General features: G+C 46.0%; 1 protein-coding gene across 1 annotated transcript in view; it reads right to left on the reverse strand.

Annotated features, from left to right (window-relative positions):
- PDGFD (platelet derived growth factor D) overlaps positions 1–15,556 on the reverse strand; it is a 148,040-nt gene extending 132,484 nt beyond the window's left edge. The window contains exon 1 of the mRNA XM_083436692.1: positions 14,773–15,556. Within this exon, the coding sequence (XP_083292818.1) occupies positions 14,773–14,902 (130 nt within the window). The 5' untranslated portion in view covers positions 14,903–15,556. The remainder of the gene's footprint in view (positions 1–14,772) is intronic.
- Between the last annotated feature and the right edge of the window lie 663 nt (positions 15,557–16,219).

A 16,219-nucleotide genomic window follows, 5' to 3' on the forward strand; every position in this document is an offset into this window, starting at 1 on the left:
TCTAGCTAGGCTGAGAACAGCCCTGACTAGCCCCACAATTAAACAGGCAAAAATGGGGGAAACCTCTTTGCAAAAGAAAGCCCCTAATGGGGGCTCTCTCCCTATTGGGAAAGGCAAGCCCAGGAGGATTATGCACAGGCAGCGCTCACAGGTACAGGGAGAATCTTCCCACAGGGCAGGGAAAGGGGTGGGGTGGGAAATCAAACAGGAAAAAAGGGGAATTAAATTAATTAAGGGACTAGAGAGGGGAATTAAATTAATTAAGGGACTAGAGAGGATTAAAAAGAAGGGGGGAAATAAAGAAATGTAACCAGACAATGAGAAGATTGCTCCTGATCCGATGCACTCTGCAAAGAGAAAGAGAAACCAGAGTGCACCAATATTTAAAGACTATGGTCCCACCCACTCAATTTGCAACATACAATTTGCCCCAGCAACCCGGTTATCCAATCACAGATGCCAGGCAATAACTATTAACCAGCCTGGCAACAAGAGGCCTGGCCCGGTGGCCCACACCGCAACACGTGCTCTCATTTATTGGAGAACACGCTTTGCCGACTTTCGTTGGCCTAGAGTCTTTTTTTTTACTTTCCTCAAAGGTACTTTTTGGGAGCACGAGCCGCTGCCTCACTCTATTAACTGTTCAGTTTGCTTTCAAGGCCTACACAACTTGGAGCCCACTGAGCTAAACTCAGCCAACCAGCCACATATTGCAACCTCCCAATGACTTTCTTATCTATTTTTCCTGCTTGCCTGAGATTTCGAAAGCAGCGTGTCCGTCAGGCTCCTGTTAGGCCTAGTGAGTTGCAACCAGCTTGGCAGGTCCCATACTGTGCAGGCTTGTGTGTGAAGCGGTTTGAAACAATAAAAAGCCTCTCTCAAATAAGCCCATCTCAAATGTCTAGTATTATTGTCACCTGGTCCTTTAAACTCCGCTAGAAAGGAATCGGTGAAGTAATTGTTGTTGCTTTATACATTGCCGAAAATGAGAAAATGGATTACCAGAAACAGAGAACGATAGAGCACACAGATCTGCAGAGAACCTACATGTGGTGTTGTATAAGTATAGGTCAATTTTTTAAAAAAATTTTTTTTTGGGGGGGAGCAATCTCAGGAGTTCAGGAATCTTAAATAAAACAAAACAGCACAGTAAGAAGCAGGGAAATGCCACTATGTAGCAAATTAGAAAGTAGGGGAACCATTTACTGTACACACTGCAAAGAATAGAGAGAATGCATCAGCAACGAAAGCTGACAAAGTGTAACAACAACAACAACAACAACAACAACAACAATTTATTTATACCCTGCCCATCTGGCTGGGTTTCCCCAGCCACTGTGGGCAGCTTCCAGCAAAATATTAAAATACATAGGACGCATGTACGGCATTGCTACGTACGACGCATGCACCGTACACAGTGCCACCGTACATGCACTGTATAGCAGTTTGCCGCTGGCACCACTCCAGCACCGTACGGACAATGCCGGGATCCTCTGCTTGCGGCTGTGTCCGTGCAGCGCTGGAGTAGTGCCAGGACAAACCTCTATACAGCGCATGTGCAGCGTCACTACGTACAGCACATGCATGCGACACTGCACATGCGCTGCACTTAGTGGTTTGCCGCTGGCACCGGGATCCTCTGCTCCCAGCTGCAGCCGCGAATGGAGGATCCTCCACATGTGGCTACGGTGGCACGATGGCTGCTTGCGCCACTGCGAGCCCCCGCGGGGTGACTTCTTGTCACCCCCACAGACATGGAACCCAGGGCACCTCCCCCCCCCCCCCCCCGTTGCCACTGGCTCTCCCAGGTTATCGCAAAAGCTTTTGAGAGAGAAAGAAAGAGAAAGAGAAAGAGAAAGAAAAAGTGTGTGATAGTTGCTATGTGTGCTCCAGAAGGGAGGATATTCAAAGAATGTTCTATGATATCTTTGCTAGCATACAAGCTTTTAGGTATCTTTTTCTGTTAAGTGCAAGGAATAGTTTTGTCGACCTCAAAACTATATACATTGTGCTGTCAACCAACACTGATCCAATAAAAGATATTATCTGGACAATGGGCACCAGTGGTTTTTAGACATCATACCTATATGAAACCTGCCACTGAGGAGCAGCAGTAGGAGACAGTTACTGCCTACAAGGCTTGATTTTCATGAACTTTACGGAGGCATCTGGTTGGTCACATCAGGAAGCAGAATGCTAGACTAGGTAAACGGATGTAGCAGGATTATAATCAAAGACTCCTAGAACTGTAGAGAAGGGACCACTAGGGTCATCTAGCCCAACCCTGTGCAATGTAGGAATCTTTTGCCCAACATGGGTCTCGAACTCTCGACCCTGAAATTAAGAGTCTCATTTTTTACTGACTGAGCTATCTCTCCTGGACTAGTATTATCATTGCTGGATTTATTACCCATTTGGGTAATCTTACTTACATTGTTCTCCTAGAATCTTTTCAGTTTTTAGTTCTGAAAATACTTTTTTAAAAAATTAAATAAAAATTAAATCTAAATATCAATGCTTGTGGATGGATTGTTAAAGCATTACTATAAAGTAGCAACTTCTTAAATTCAGCCCATTCCTGCTTATAACAATGCCACTATTCTGTGACTGATTCTCCCCCACCAGCAATTAGAATCTGTGAACATTCCGTGACATTATAATGGCTCAGCCATTGCTGAAGTAGGGGGAGCTTGCAGATGACAGGCAAATACAGTGGTAGCTCTACTTACGAACACAATCCGTTTCGGGGTGCCATATGCACCCTGAAAAGTCCATAAGTAGAGCACTGCTACTGCACATGTGCGAAGCTCACAGGGCGAACCCGGAAGTAAACACTTCTGGGTTTGCCGGGTTCGTAACCTGAAAAGCTGCAACGCGAAGCAAACATAACACGAGGTATGACTGTAGTCAGTTTAGCAACCATTTCAACCCAGTAATAGTAGTAGTAGTAGTAGTAGTAATAATAATGATGATGATGATGATGATGATTTATTTATACCCTGCCCATCTGGCTGGGCTTCCCCAGCCACTCTGGGCGGCTTCCAAACAAAATATTAAAATAAGAAGAGTTTGGATTTGATATCCCGCCTTTCACTCCCCTTCAGGTATCTCAAAGTGGCTAACATTCTCCTTTCCCTTCCTCCCCCACAACAAACACTCTGTGAGGTGAGTGGGGCTGAGAGACTGCAGAGAAGTGTGACTGGCCCAAGGTCACCCAGCAGCTGCATGTGGAGGAGCGGGGAATCAAACCCGGTTCCCCAGATTACGAGACTACCGCTCTTAACCACTACACCACACTGGCTCTACAGTAATGCTTGAAACATTAAAAGCTTGCACTACCTCATGTATTTCAGTGGCTTCCCTTGCATGCTCTAAATGGCAGGTTGCATCACACAGACAACATGACTGTCCCCACTTCCACTGAGGCTGATAGGAATGTTGCCATTTATTATTTCGGTGGGAAGGAGCAATGTCTCTCTCATTGTATGTTAAGCTCTTCGGGTGAAGTTTGCTTCCATGTTTCTCATGGAGCTCAACCTCCTAAAGTCCCTAGCGCACAGCGGGGGTATTTGGGGGCTAGCAGGAAGTCTATTCAGCCGGCAACTTTTGTCGTCTCACGCTGTTCCCAGTGTGTCAAGTCAAGTGCTCAGACTGCCAAAACACAAATGTAGGAAGCTGCCTTTTAAAACACGAGACAAAGATCAGCGCCAAGGAATGAAACCAGAAATTACTCAAATACAATAGGAAGCTTGACGTCACCTAGAATTTATGACTTACCAGAATAGCAGAGACATGCCACGCTGCCAGAAAGAGAGAGAAATATTTGCCCACTTGGGCTGCCATTCCTACGACAGTGTCACTAAAATGATTATTTGGAAGCAGACAATGAGTCCACAGATGAGGCAACATCATATTGGCCCTGGCTGCAGCTGACTCAGTCCAATATGGTCTCATTCATTCGTCCAAAAATAATGAAGTGCTGTTGTTCTTGTGAAACGGCAGCATTCCATGCACTCCACAAGAAAACCAGCGGAACCAATTAAAAGAAAAACCCAACAACAGTTAAAACACAACAGCAAATAAAATTAATTTAGGATTCAAGATTAAGGTGAGATGGTTTCCAGACATCTGAAATCTGAAGGAACATCAGTCCAAGATCAAGCAGACTCATTTTCTGTGGCTCTGAAGGGAAGGACTAAGAACCAATGAATGGAAATAGCAGTGAAGGAAATTTTGGCTGAACTGAGATGAAGATTTTGTCAGTAGAGATGGACACATTGGTCAATTTCAGTTTCTTACTTATCCAATTTTAAGTTCAGAGTTCTATACCAGTTTGCAACTTTTTTTTAATTCAGCAAAATGTTAGTGCAAATATCTCCTAGTGCAAATCACTCCTTTACTGAGAGAAAGACAGGAAATAAATAAGAACAATCAGTCAATCAAATGAAAGGAGGTCATTTGAACTCAATGGGACTTGCCTCTGGCAAGACATGCAGAGGATTGTGCTCTTAGAAGATTATGATTAAGCAGATATGCATGTATCTTTGCATGATCAAGGTGGAATAGTTTATTAGGGTTTCAGGAAGGAGGTACTGTATTGTTTATCCCTTTCTACAGCTCATTCCTATTGTCTATCTGCTGACTTTGGCCCCAGTCAGCTGGTCCTTTCAGAAATGAAGAATGAAATTATGCATCTGCGAACGAAAGCAACACTGCAATCAAAAGAAGTTGTTTTTAAGGGGTTCTTAAAGGTTGGTGCTGATAATACCATTCAGCTGTTAAAAGTTGCTGTAACTCTGAAATTGACTGGGGAGTTTATAATTGAAATATCTGCCTTAGCGTGATATACATCTATCTGATAAAACAGGCCAGTCACTGCCTATCCTTTGTGGAACTCCATTATATTGATTACAGCTGAGTCAGATTTGTAATTTTCCCTGGTTCCTTTAGTTCTCTGAGACAGCAATGTAGTTAAGAGCTAATGTAGAGTAGCGATAATGAACAGACGTTGTAGGTGAGAAATTATCCGTGCAAATCTCAGCACAACTATTAGCTGGACAGGACAGCCTTAGTTAAACCACTAAGGGACTGGTTCAGACTTGCAAAATAAAAGTTTGGAGCTATGGGGGCAAAGTCCTAAGAACTTGCATGCCTACATGCTCCCTCTTCCTGTCAGGTGCTGTGATCCCATCCCTCTCTTTCTGGTTTCAAGCAAACCATTGTTTCTGAATTTTCATCTGAAACCAGCAAACTAAGGTTTGCAGATCAAGACTGGAGACCAGGATCAAATGCCTGAGGCTGGGGGTTCTTAAGGTTCTCTCACATAGTGCCAAACCATAATCTGAACTAGAGATGAGTGGATCTGTAAATTTTGGATTCTCTCCGCTTCTCATTTTTCCACTCACAAGTTCAGTTTTCCACATTTCCACGCCAGCTTGCCAATTTTTGAAACAAATCCTCACGAAAATTCAGCCGCATCTTTGTGCTACATCTTCTCCTCATATGCACAATTTTGTCTGCAGTATTGTCTACTACACATTTGTGCAAAGCAATCCCCTGCTTATATAATGTATTTTGCATGCTGCTGTCAGCAATACATGTATTTTTATGCATACTTTGCCCTAGCATAAGCATTTTTGTATCCGTTACATGGCTGGAAAACGGCATCACAAAATGTGAATTTTGAAGGATGGCTTTGTCTTGGTTTGCTTACAGCTTCAGAAATTGAGAATCGGGTAGGTTTGCCTAGAAATGTTAGCTGAATTAAATTTCTTCCCCATCCCAAAGCTGAACCAGTCCAATGATCCCTCTCCCAGGCTGCAGCAAGGGGAAAACTCGTGGAAGGATAACAATTTGAAGACAGAGCAGAACAAAAATGGGAGCAGTGATTCTTTTCAGACACCTTTTCACTGCTGATGAGAGTTGTAGTCTGAAAACATGACCATGCCAGCCAAGACTGGTGAGAGTTGTAGTTCAAAACATCTGAGGGCACCAGGGCTGGTTTATTCATTTAACCCTTCCTTTGCCCATGGCATATGTCTGCCAGCTGGACTCAAGCAACCATAAACCAGGTTGACCCCCCTAGGTACTTCCTTTTGTGTTCATGTCTTTGTACAGGAAAGGTTTGCAGTGGGTGAAAGGAGACATGGAATTTCCTTATTAAGATTGTTCACCTATCAAAAGGAGTGCATTTTGTCTACAGGCTACAGGCAACAGTAATCCAAATGGTTATTTTCCATTTTATGAAAGAACCTTTTTCTTCCCTTCCTTTTGATGCCTTTGAGCATCCAACCTCTAATCTTCGTATTCTGTTGCAGTCAAAAGATCTGGATCCCCTCGAGATGTCTTTGCAAATCTGCAAGTTAAGGTTGTTGAAATCTGGACATGAGCCCAGAGTATTTCACCGAATTAGGTTTTGTCCTAGCCTTGTAATTAAAGTAGCAGTGCTGGAACATGCTCAGGACAGACCCTTTACAAAAAACAAAAACCTATGTTCAAAGCAGATTTTCAAAAATATTTTTTAAAAGCCTAATCTTCTCCATGTCAGCAATTCCCAGTTAGGAAGTTAGGACACCACAGCATGTCCCAAAAGCTATGTTGGCGTAGCTACAGCACATGGTGGATATCAGGCCAGGAACAGGAGGACTGCGGCACACAGCTGGAAATGCAGTAAGTGACCCTGGCAAAAGTAGGTACCTTTTCTGCCAGCCTGTCTTGATGTAGAGAGTGGAAAACCAGGGCACACATTGGCCTGATGTTTGCCAAAATTATCTGGGTGGGTGAGGATAGCATTCCAGCATGGCTTGAATATCAAAAATGAGTAAAGATGTACATTTTAATACAGTGGTACCTCAGGTTAAGTACTTAATTCGTTCTGGAGGTCCGTACTTAACCTGAAACTGTTCTTAACCTGAAGCACCACTTTAGCTAATGGGGCCTCCTGCTGCCGCCGCGCCACTGAAGCACGATTTCTGTTCTCATCCTGAAGCAGAGTTCTTAACCTGAAGCACTATTTCTGGGTTAGCGGAGTCTGTAACCTGAAACGCATGTAACCAGAAGCGTATGTAACCCAAGGTACCACTGTACATTGGTTAAATGGCAGGCTTGTGTCTTGCAATGCCCCCTCGGTCATGCAGCGGTTCTCTTTGCTTTTTGTATAGGGAAGGAGGTAGGTTGTACTCACCCTCCATGATCTCAGTCAGTGGGGGCCAGACTATCACAGAGTTGGGGATAGAGGCAGAGATGGCCCTGTTACTGGGCAGAGTGAGGTGGCTGCCTCAGGTGGCAGATGGGGCAGGGGTGAGGTGTTGGAGGACAGAGCCCTGTGTGCTACGCAGCCTGGCCTAGCTCCTCCACCAACCTACCACACTGTCCTGGAAGTTGCTGTCCTATAAGTACTGCTGACATAAGATTCAACTGCCACTCAGGCAGTTTCTTTGAAGAATTGGAGAGGGAGGCATTTTATCATTTACCTCAAGCAACAAAGTATTTTGAGCCGCCCTTGTGTAGAGGGCCAGCATTGCTTGTTTGTTTTATTAAATCTATACACCCCTGATGTTGAGAAAGGTTGAGGGCACAAAGAGAAGGGGATGACAGAGGACAAGATGATTAAACCTTAAAACCTTAAAAAGCAGAGACATCACCTTGCTGACAAAGGTGCGTATAGTTAAAGCTATGGTTTTCCCAGTAGTGATGTATGGAAGTGAGAGCTTTACCATAAAGAAGGCTGATCGCCAAAGAATTGATGCTTTTGTATTCTGGTGCTGGAGGAGACTCTTGAGAGTCCCATGGACTGCAAGAAGATCAAACCTATCCATTCTGAATCAGCCCTGAGTGCTCACTGGAAGGACAGATCCTGAAGCTGAGGCTCCAATACTATGGCCACCTCATGAGAAGACAAGACTCCCTGGAAAAGACCCTGATGTTGAGAAAGATTGAGGGCACAAGGAGAAGGGGACAACAGAGGAAAAGATGGTTGGACAGTGTTCTCGAAGCTACCAACATGAGTTTGACCAAATTGCGGGAGGCAGTGGAAGACAGGAGTGCCTGGCGTGCTCTGGTCCATGGGGTCACAAAGAGTCGGACACGACTAAACGACTAAACAACAACAACATAACCACCTTTCATCAAAAGTTCTTAGGGTGAATCACAGAATAAAATACAAGATAAAACACAAGTATATAATAAAACCAAAACAACAAAACAATAGCCACCCACCCCTTCTCACAGATACACTTAAAAGGCTGTATGTTATTAAAGGCCTGGTTGAAGTGGAACGTTTTTGCCTGGCATGTAAAAATATACAATGAAGGCACCAGGAAAACCTCCCTGGGGAGAGCATTCCACAAACGGGGAGCCACTAGAGAAAAGAGCCATTCTCGTGTTGCCACCCTCCGGACCTAACAAAGGAGGACACACACTAAGAAGGGCCTTAGATGATGAACACAGAGTCTGGGGCGGTTTGTATGGGAGAGGCGGTCCTTGAGGGATCGTTGTCATGGTAACACCGTCTCCAGGCCCAGTGCTTTGCTCATTACATTTCTGCCCAGTACTTCCCACTCTATCCCTCTTGTCCCTCAGGGAAGAGTTCCATATATAGATTGTGTCACCACAACAAGTCTGTGAGGAAGGCTAGGCTGAGAGAGAGCATGACTGGCTCAAGGATACCCAGTGGCCGGTTAGGGATCTGAATCCAGATCTTCACAGTCCTAGCCTGGCAGTCTAACCACTATACCACATTGTTCTTTACTCCCCCCATACATACTATTCACCTATAAGCCTTACTTGCTAGCTTTTTAGAAACACCTGGCTGCCCACTGTTATAAGAATGTTGCACTAGACGGACTCTTCTTTAGTAAGCCAGAAATAAAGGTGACAGCTATTGGGATAAAGGCCAAACTTTCTCCTTGCCAAAGAGGATCTTAAGCTAGTATGAACCTGCCGCCCCATCTTTTATTTTCTTTTTAACCAGAATGCTTTTTCTTAACAACATTGCTGAGGATCATCTAGCTAGAGGTGACAAAATAGTAGTACAGTGAGAATTTTAGGAAAGAGCTTTGGCCATCTTCCCTTGTTGTAAAAATGCCCTCAGAGTCCATGATGGGGTCTCAGTTGTGCTCAAATGGCTGCAGGTACAACTCTAGAACTCCTGGACATCAAATAATGCTGAATGTTGGAAGATTTAGGGCAGATAAAAGTACTGTATCTTTTGCTCTATAAGACTCACTTTTTCCCTCCTAAAAAGTAAGGGAAAATGTGTGTGCGTCTTATGGAGCAAATGCAGGCTGCGCAGCTATCCCAGAAGCCAGAACAGCAAGAGGGATTGCTGCTTTCACTGCACAGCGATCCCTCTTGCTGTTCTGGCTTCTGAGATTCAGAATATTTTTTTCTTGTTTTCTTGTTTCCAAAAACTAGGTGTGTCTTGTGGTCTGGTGCATCTTATAGAGTGAGAAATACAGTACTTTTTCAAACAGTAAGCAGTTAAAATATGGAACTTGTTTCCACAGGAGGTAGTGATTGCCACCCGCTTGGATGGCTTTAGAAGAGGATTAGACAAATTCACGGAAGATAAGACTATCAATGGCTACTAGCCATGATCACTATGTTCTGCCTCCATTGTTGGAGGCCTTATGCCTTGAATACTAGTTGCTGGGAATTGCATGTGCTGTTGTGCTCATGTCCTGCTTGAAGACTTCCCATAGGCAACCAGTTGGCTACTGAGAGAACAAAATGGTGGATTGGATGGGCCATTGCCTTGCCCCAGCAAGCTCTTCTTGACACTCAGATCAGCCAAATCAACCCTGGCAACCAATGGGGTGATGGATGTTCACAGCCCCTTTGCTCTCACATGGATTCTCCAAAAAGCTGAGTGCACTCAGAGGGTACATCATTCTGAATTTCCCATCGTTGACAGTCACAAGTGGCCTGAGCTCCAATTGTGCTTCCTGGCATCTGCACTAGGAAGGCGACCATCCACCCATCCATCTTTTTCATTTGTATGCCACCTTTCCATAGTTAAACCCATGCTCAAGGTGGCTTACAACACACACACCCCAACAACACCTTAGCACAAGAGTCTCCTCAGCAGCCTCAGCTTTTGTAGCTGGAGTCAGACAGGACCCTGCCCTCCCAGGCCAGGTGGATAAAGGCCTACAAGGAAGGGAGTATGTCTCCCAGGTTTCACAGCCAAGGTAGGACCAATGCAGACAGCAAAGCTTGCAAGACACAAGACTAATTGGTGTGAGGTCATCCCATGACAGGCAGCTCCTCAACCAGTAAAATTTCCCCGAATGGCATGCGGCTAAAAAACGCTGAGCCAAGAGTCAGAGAAGATCCCATTGATTTCTGCTCTTAAAAGACTGTGGCATTAAATTATTAGAGATCAGAAGAAACTCATTGACCATGGAAATTCTCTCCATCGAAGAGATAATATGCCTATTGCAACCCCTGAGACCTTGTTTGAGACCTTTAAGTGCTACTATTCCTTCCAGGGCTTCCCTTAGTAAACATCTGCTGTGGAGAAGTATTGGACTCCAGCTGTTTGCAGCTGTAAAGCCTTGAATGCCTAATATTTACACAGTGGGGGGTAGGCTGCATTCGCAGCTGTGTTCCCCTCCTGAATTCCTTCCTCCACTTGAACTCCCCACCCGCACCCCCCATGAAACAAAAACCCCAAACAGAATAGCTCACCCAGGAAAACTTTGGTTGTGCTTGAATCACAAGGAGCCTTAAAACGCCACAAAATTGCAGCTGCAACATTCTCAGGAAAGTTGTGCAAGGCCAGGGTAGGCAAGGAAAAGTGAGCGATTTGCAAAACTGGTTTACTCAAGGCTTGCTACATGAATGTTTAGAAAGTCAGCAGCACAGGGGCAGACGAGTGGAGAGGCAGCCCACAAATGATGAATAGCTTTCTGCTACTCAGACAGTTTTAAACAACTGGTGCACGTGTGTGTGCACACACAGAACAAGCCCCCAGCACGGGATCAAGTGATTCTTCTTGTTTTCTGCGTGATGCTTTACAAACAGCCAGTAGGGACAGCATCTGAATTTAATGCTCTTAAAGAAATAACTGCAGAGCAGACAAAGCTACCAACAATGCTCAGCCATAGTTTATTTTCTGTGCCACAGTTTTGCTCTGGAACATCTGCAGGGAACAGTATACAACCAGTTCCAGATTGCTAGTCATTGGAGTGAGTGGGCTGTCCGTAGACACCTTGAAGAAGTATGACACCTTGAAGAAGCTGTGAAATTCCAGGAAGGAGGGAATCCAGGAAGGAGAGAACTGAGTGAGTGTGTTGAGTCTCTCCTAGCAGAAGATCCTCATTGATCCACAATGGGTTTCCAAGGGGTAACTGTGTGTGCGCAAGAGCAGATATCTGAATTGACCAACACAGCCCTGTATTGTCACCTTTTCTCTTCTGATCAAGCGTACACCATCTAGGAGAACTTCTAAAAGGCTCTTGGGTGAAAGTAATTTAGAAGGAGTTGGTCCTCTGATCTCCTTACAATTTTTTCCCTGTATTCTGTTCAGGTTGGAACCTTCCCAAGGGTTTTGGAAAGAAGCTTCTCAAGGATTTTGGAAAGAAGCTGGATAAATGCTATTCTATTCCTCTTCAGGCGCCACCGTTGGAATTGGTCCTCCAATCAGTTAACATTTGCCTGCAATTGCATGGCAGAATCTATGAATGTTCATCTTCAGAATGGAAGGTTGTTGCTGAGTTGGTTGGTGAGAGTCCATACATTCTAAATCATCCTTCTCCAATCTGATGCCCTACAGATGTTTTGGACTATAACTCCTATCCCCAACTTGCGTCTCCTGTGGCCATGCATGATGGGAGTTGTAGCCCAATAACATCTGGAGGACCCCAGCTTTTGGAATTCTGCTCTAAACTGTCTAGAATGGGTACCCATCTTAAAAGGAACTAGTAAGAAGAAAAGAGTGTCTTTCATCATGTGCACCACAGACACACCCATTTACATGCATACTCACATAAAATTAGAGGGATTGTGATTTTAGATCAGAGGGAAGCTTCCAGGCATAATTGTGAGTCCTCCCTTCATCTCTCATCTTAGAAATTAGCCACAATCCAGAGGATCTGTTTAATCAAAGATCCCTGGAAATGTTTCAGAATTTGAACTGAGAAGTTTGCCAGCAAGTGGTTCCTTTCCTCCCTTTCTATTTTTGGAAAATGTTCCACAGATCTTTGATCTATGGGGCTCTCCTCCTGTTCCTAGAGGAGATTGCAGAAAACAGCAGAAAAATGAAAATAAAATAAGCCAACCTCCCTGATATCTGGGTCAACTGGGTCTGAGCAGCAACTTTCAACCACTTACTGCAGCCCCTACTCACCTTGGTCGGAAACATATTCTTTAATAATATACCATGCTCTCTTGGTAAATTCAGACAAGAAGTTCTGCATTCCTCGTTTTCCTATCTGAAGACGGTCAGAGCATGATTGCCACCATAGCAACCACACTTTCGAAAACTCTGGTTGGAAAGCAAAACTCCTGCATATTTGGGGCCAAATCTGAATTTGAGCCAGAGATGATTGCAGTGCCTGTAAAATGAGGAAGTGTGCAGAACAAATACATCTGGAATTATGGGCCATGAGAGCATATGTGGCTGCCTTTGTCAGAGTCTTGGTCCAACTAACTCTGTACCAACAACTCTGATTGAAACTCTGATCTAGAAACTCAGGCCTTGCTACCTGAGTTCCTCCAGATTAAGATATCTGCAACTGAATCTGGGATCCTGTGCATTCAAAGCATGCACTTCACTGCTGGGAATTGGCTCCTTCACTGGTTCAACAAAGCTTGTAGTGGGCAGGCTTGAGTCTCAGGACATGACTTGGGGAGATCTGTTCAGGAGACTTTCTGTTGGGATTCCCAACACTTAATGGACATTAAGGATATATCTTTGTGCTACTTCACACACTGCAATTTCCTAAAACCACTTCCCCATGGAGCAAATGTGCGAAACTTGCAGGGAACTCAGCGAATGACGCAACATGTGTCTGACCTGCTGTGGATATGTGCATTGGCTGGCTTCAACTTGTGCACAACACAGAATAATAGGTTCATTGTAGAGTTGGAAGCAGCCACAAGAGTCATCTAGTCCAATCCCCAGCAATGCAGGAATCTTCTTGTCCAACATGGGGCTTGAACACACAACCCTGGAATTAAGAGTCTCATGTTCTACCAACTGAGCAATCCCACAAGCTTCAAAATGTGTACACAGTGAAGGTACCCCACATGCAAGTGTACCCCATGCATGCAAAGTGAATCCAGGGCTGCCAGGTGTGTGTGACAATTTCTTTACACCCTGACTCCATGCACTTTCCTACATGAAAGCATTCCCCATGTCGGAATTTGTAATGTCTGAATGTGGCCCTGGGTGTGTGACTTTTGAAAGATTCAGATGCACTCATGCAACTAATCCAACCTTCTGTGACCATGAATGTATGTTTCTGGACCTGCATGTGTCCACTCAGCTAATGTACACAATTTCAGAACTAGTATGGGCTGCACAACAGCTGCTTCAATCTTTGAAGGAGTGGTATGTATGTATGTGTGTTTGTATGAAAGACATGGGGGGTGCCTTCTGCAAAACTACTCCCTGGACCTCTAGTTGTTCCTCAGAGTGTCAACAGCCTTGCCCTATGCTGGGAAAACAAACCTTTAAGTGGGGCACACAAGGTCTGCAGCCAAAAGCAAGAAGATGGCCAGCTGGCAGCTGCTATGAATCACAGAATCATAGAATTGTAGGGTCCAACTCCCTGCAATGCAGGAATATGGTAAAGGAATATGGTAAATGACCCCTGGACAGTTAAATCCAGTCAAAGGCAACTATGGGGTTGCAGTGCTCATCTCGCTTTAGGCTGAGGGAGCCAGTGTTTGTCCACATGTGGCCAGCATGACTAAACCACTTCTGGCACAATAGAAAACCATGACGGAAACCAGAGCGCATGGAAACGCTGTTTACCTTCCTGCTGCAGCGGTACCTATTTATCTACTTGCACTGGCCTGCTTTTGAACTGTTAGGTTGGCACGAGCTGGGACAGAGCAACAGGAGCTCACCTGGATGCGCAGATTCGAACTGTCGACCTTCTGATCGGCAAGCCCAAGAGGCTCAGTCGCTTAGACCACAGTGCCACCCACATCCCCTCCCCTTTTTTACCTGCAGGAATATACAGCTGCCCCATACCAGGATCAAACCTCCAACCTGGGCATTATCAGCATCATCCTCTAACCAACTGAGCTCTCCAGGCTGATGAGCTCCATAGACAGTTCTTGCTTCACAAAACCCAAGTCTTGTAGCGCCGTAAATATTTGCCATTGATTACTTTCACACACTAGACACCACTTCATCAGTCGCTTCAAAAGTTCTGCATTTATCGCACTGAATGCAGGTCTAGTTACATGCGCCGAGGGGAGAGGGGCACTCCAAGCCCACCATCGACATGTGCACCAATGCATTGCGCATGGCGTGTTGCCAACAGAGACCCTGCACATGGCATCCTGGAGAGATCATGCCTTGTGTGAGCGATTATTTGCATGACCATTCCTAGCGCAACCTGTAGTGCGTCAAGCAGCCTCAGAAGTCCTTTGAGGCGGGGGAGTTGCTTGCATCCCCTCACTCCAATTGCCCTCTCTTACGCTTCTCCTCTCGCAAGTGCACCGCCTGAGAGGACATCCAGAGGGCGCGTTTCCACCACGCGCCCGGTCAGTTTCACACACCAGGAGCAAAAGTTGCGAGAAAGAAGAGACACTCACCATCTCTCCGCAGGTTCGAAGCGCGCAAGGCTCGGATAGATCCGCTCTGGGCGCCGGCGCTGGAGCCCTGTCGGTTGCAAAAGCTGGCGCAGATCGCAACGTAAAAGAGGAGATGCTCAAGCGGTTGCATTGGGACGCCTTGCTGCTTAGCACAAAGTCTTTACTTTTTAAAAAAGTGAGGACGGATTCCTCTTCCAAATGGAATATCTCCCTGTTCGCGACGCTTTTAAAGCCTTCCCTTTGTCCCCTCCCGAGCTGACTCTCTAAACTCAGCCCCGATGATGTCCAACATGAATGAACTCCCCCCTCCCCGCTTCCTCGCCCTCCTCCCCTCTAAAGTGGCTGGCTGGCTGCAGGGACGCTGAGGTGGGAAACCTCTTTGCCAAGTTACAACAGTTAAGAGAGGGAGGCGGGCAGACGGACAGGTTGCCCTCCTCCGCCAGCCCTCCAGGCTTCCTGTCCACCACCGGCAGCTCCGCTTAAGCAGCGGGGGCGGGAAGTGATCCTGCCGAGGGATCTGGCTCCGGAGACTCTGCAGGGGGTGGGGTGGGGCTGCTTCATCCAGCTGCAGGCTCGCAACGCCCCCCTCGCCGTCGCCAGGGTGGATAGCGCCCTGAGCTGCGCGCCAGGCTCTGCCCGATCCGGCGGGGAGCGCTCAGAATCCGGCGAGGGGGTCTCTCTTTCCGCTCGGGCAACCGAGCATCGCCGCTCGGGGGGCCGGAGGCGCTAGGCGAGGTGGTCTGGAGGAGCGATCGCGAGCTTTTGGCTGGCTGGCTCGCTTTCTTTTCTTTTTTTGCGCGCGGAAGGGAAACGCGCCGGAGACGGCGCCCCAGGGAGGAAAGGAGGTGGCGGCGGCGGCCCCGGCGCCTCTGGCCACTGGGGCAAGGGAGGCGGCGGAGCAGCCGGACGGGGAGGAGGGAAGCCGTCTGCTTTCAGAGCAAATCTACCCAGGTGAGATGTCTCAGTTGGTAGAGCAACTGAGCAACTCTTAATCCCAAGGTTCGTGAGTTTGAGTCCCAGCTTGGGCAAAAGATTTCTGCATCGCAGGGAGCTGGACTAAATGACCCTTGTGGTCCCTTGCAACTCTACAATTCTATGATTCCAAATCAGAACAAATGTCCAATAGAAAACAGATAATATAGCCTAACTTCTGTGCAAGCAAATCAGGATGAATGTTCAAATAAACACGTCATCTGGAGGGGTCCAAAGTTTCATTGATGCATATGATCACTTGTACTTGCAATACATCTGGGCTAAAGTATTTACTGAGAAGCAAAAAAAAGGATAAGTGATCAGAAAGTCTGATACTTGGGTATTTTTCATATTATGAAGTTCTTGGATTCCTCCCCCCGCAGCCACTGCCTTCCTAGCCAATTACGGTACCAGCTTGAGGGATGAAAGGACAGATTTCAAAGGCTGAGAGTGCCAAATATCCCAGAACCAGAAG

Source organism: Podarcis tiliguerta (assembly GCF_965153285.1).
Source record: "Podarcis tiliguerta genome assembly, chromosome: 4".
NCBI lineage: Eukaryota > Metazoa > Chordata > Lepidosauria > Squamata > Lacertidae > Podarcis > Podarcis tiliguerta.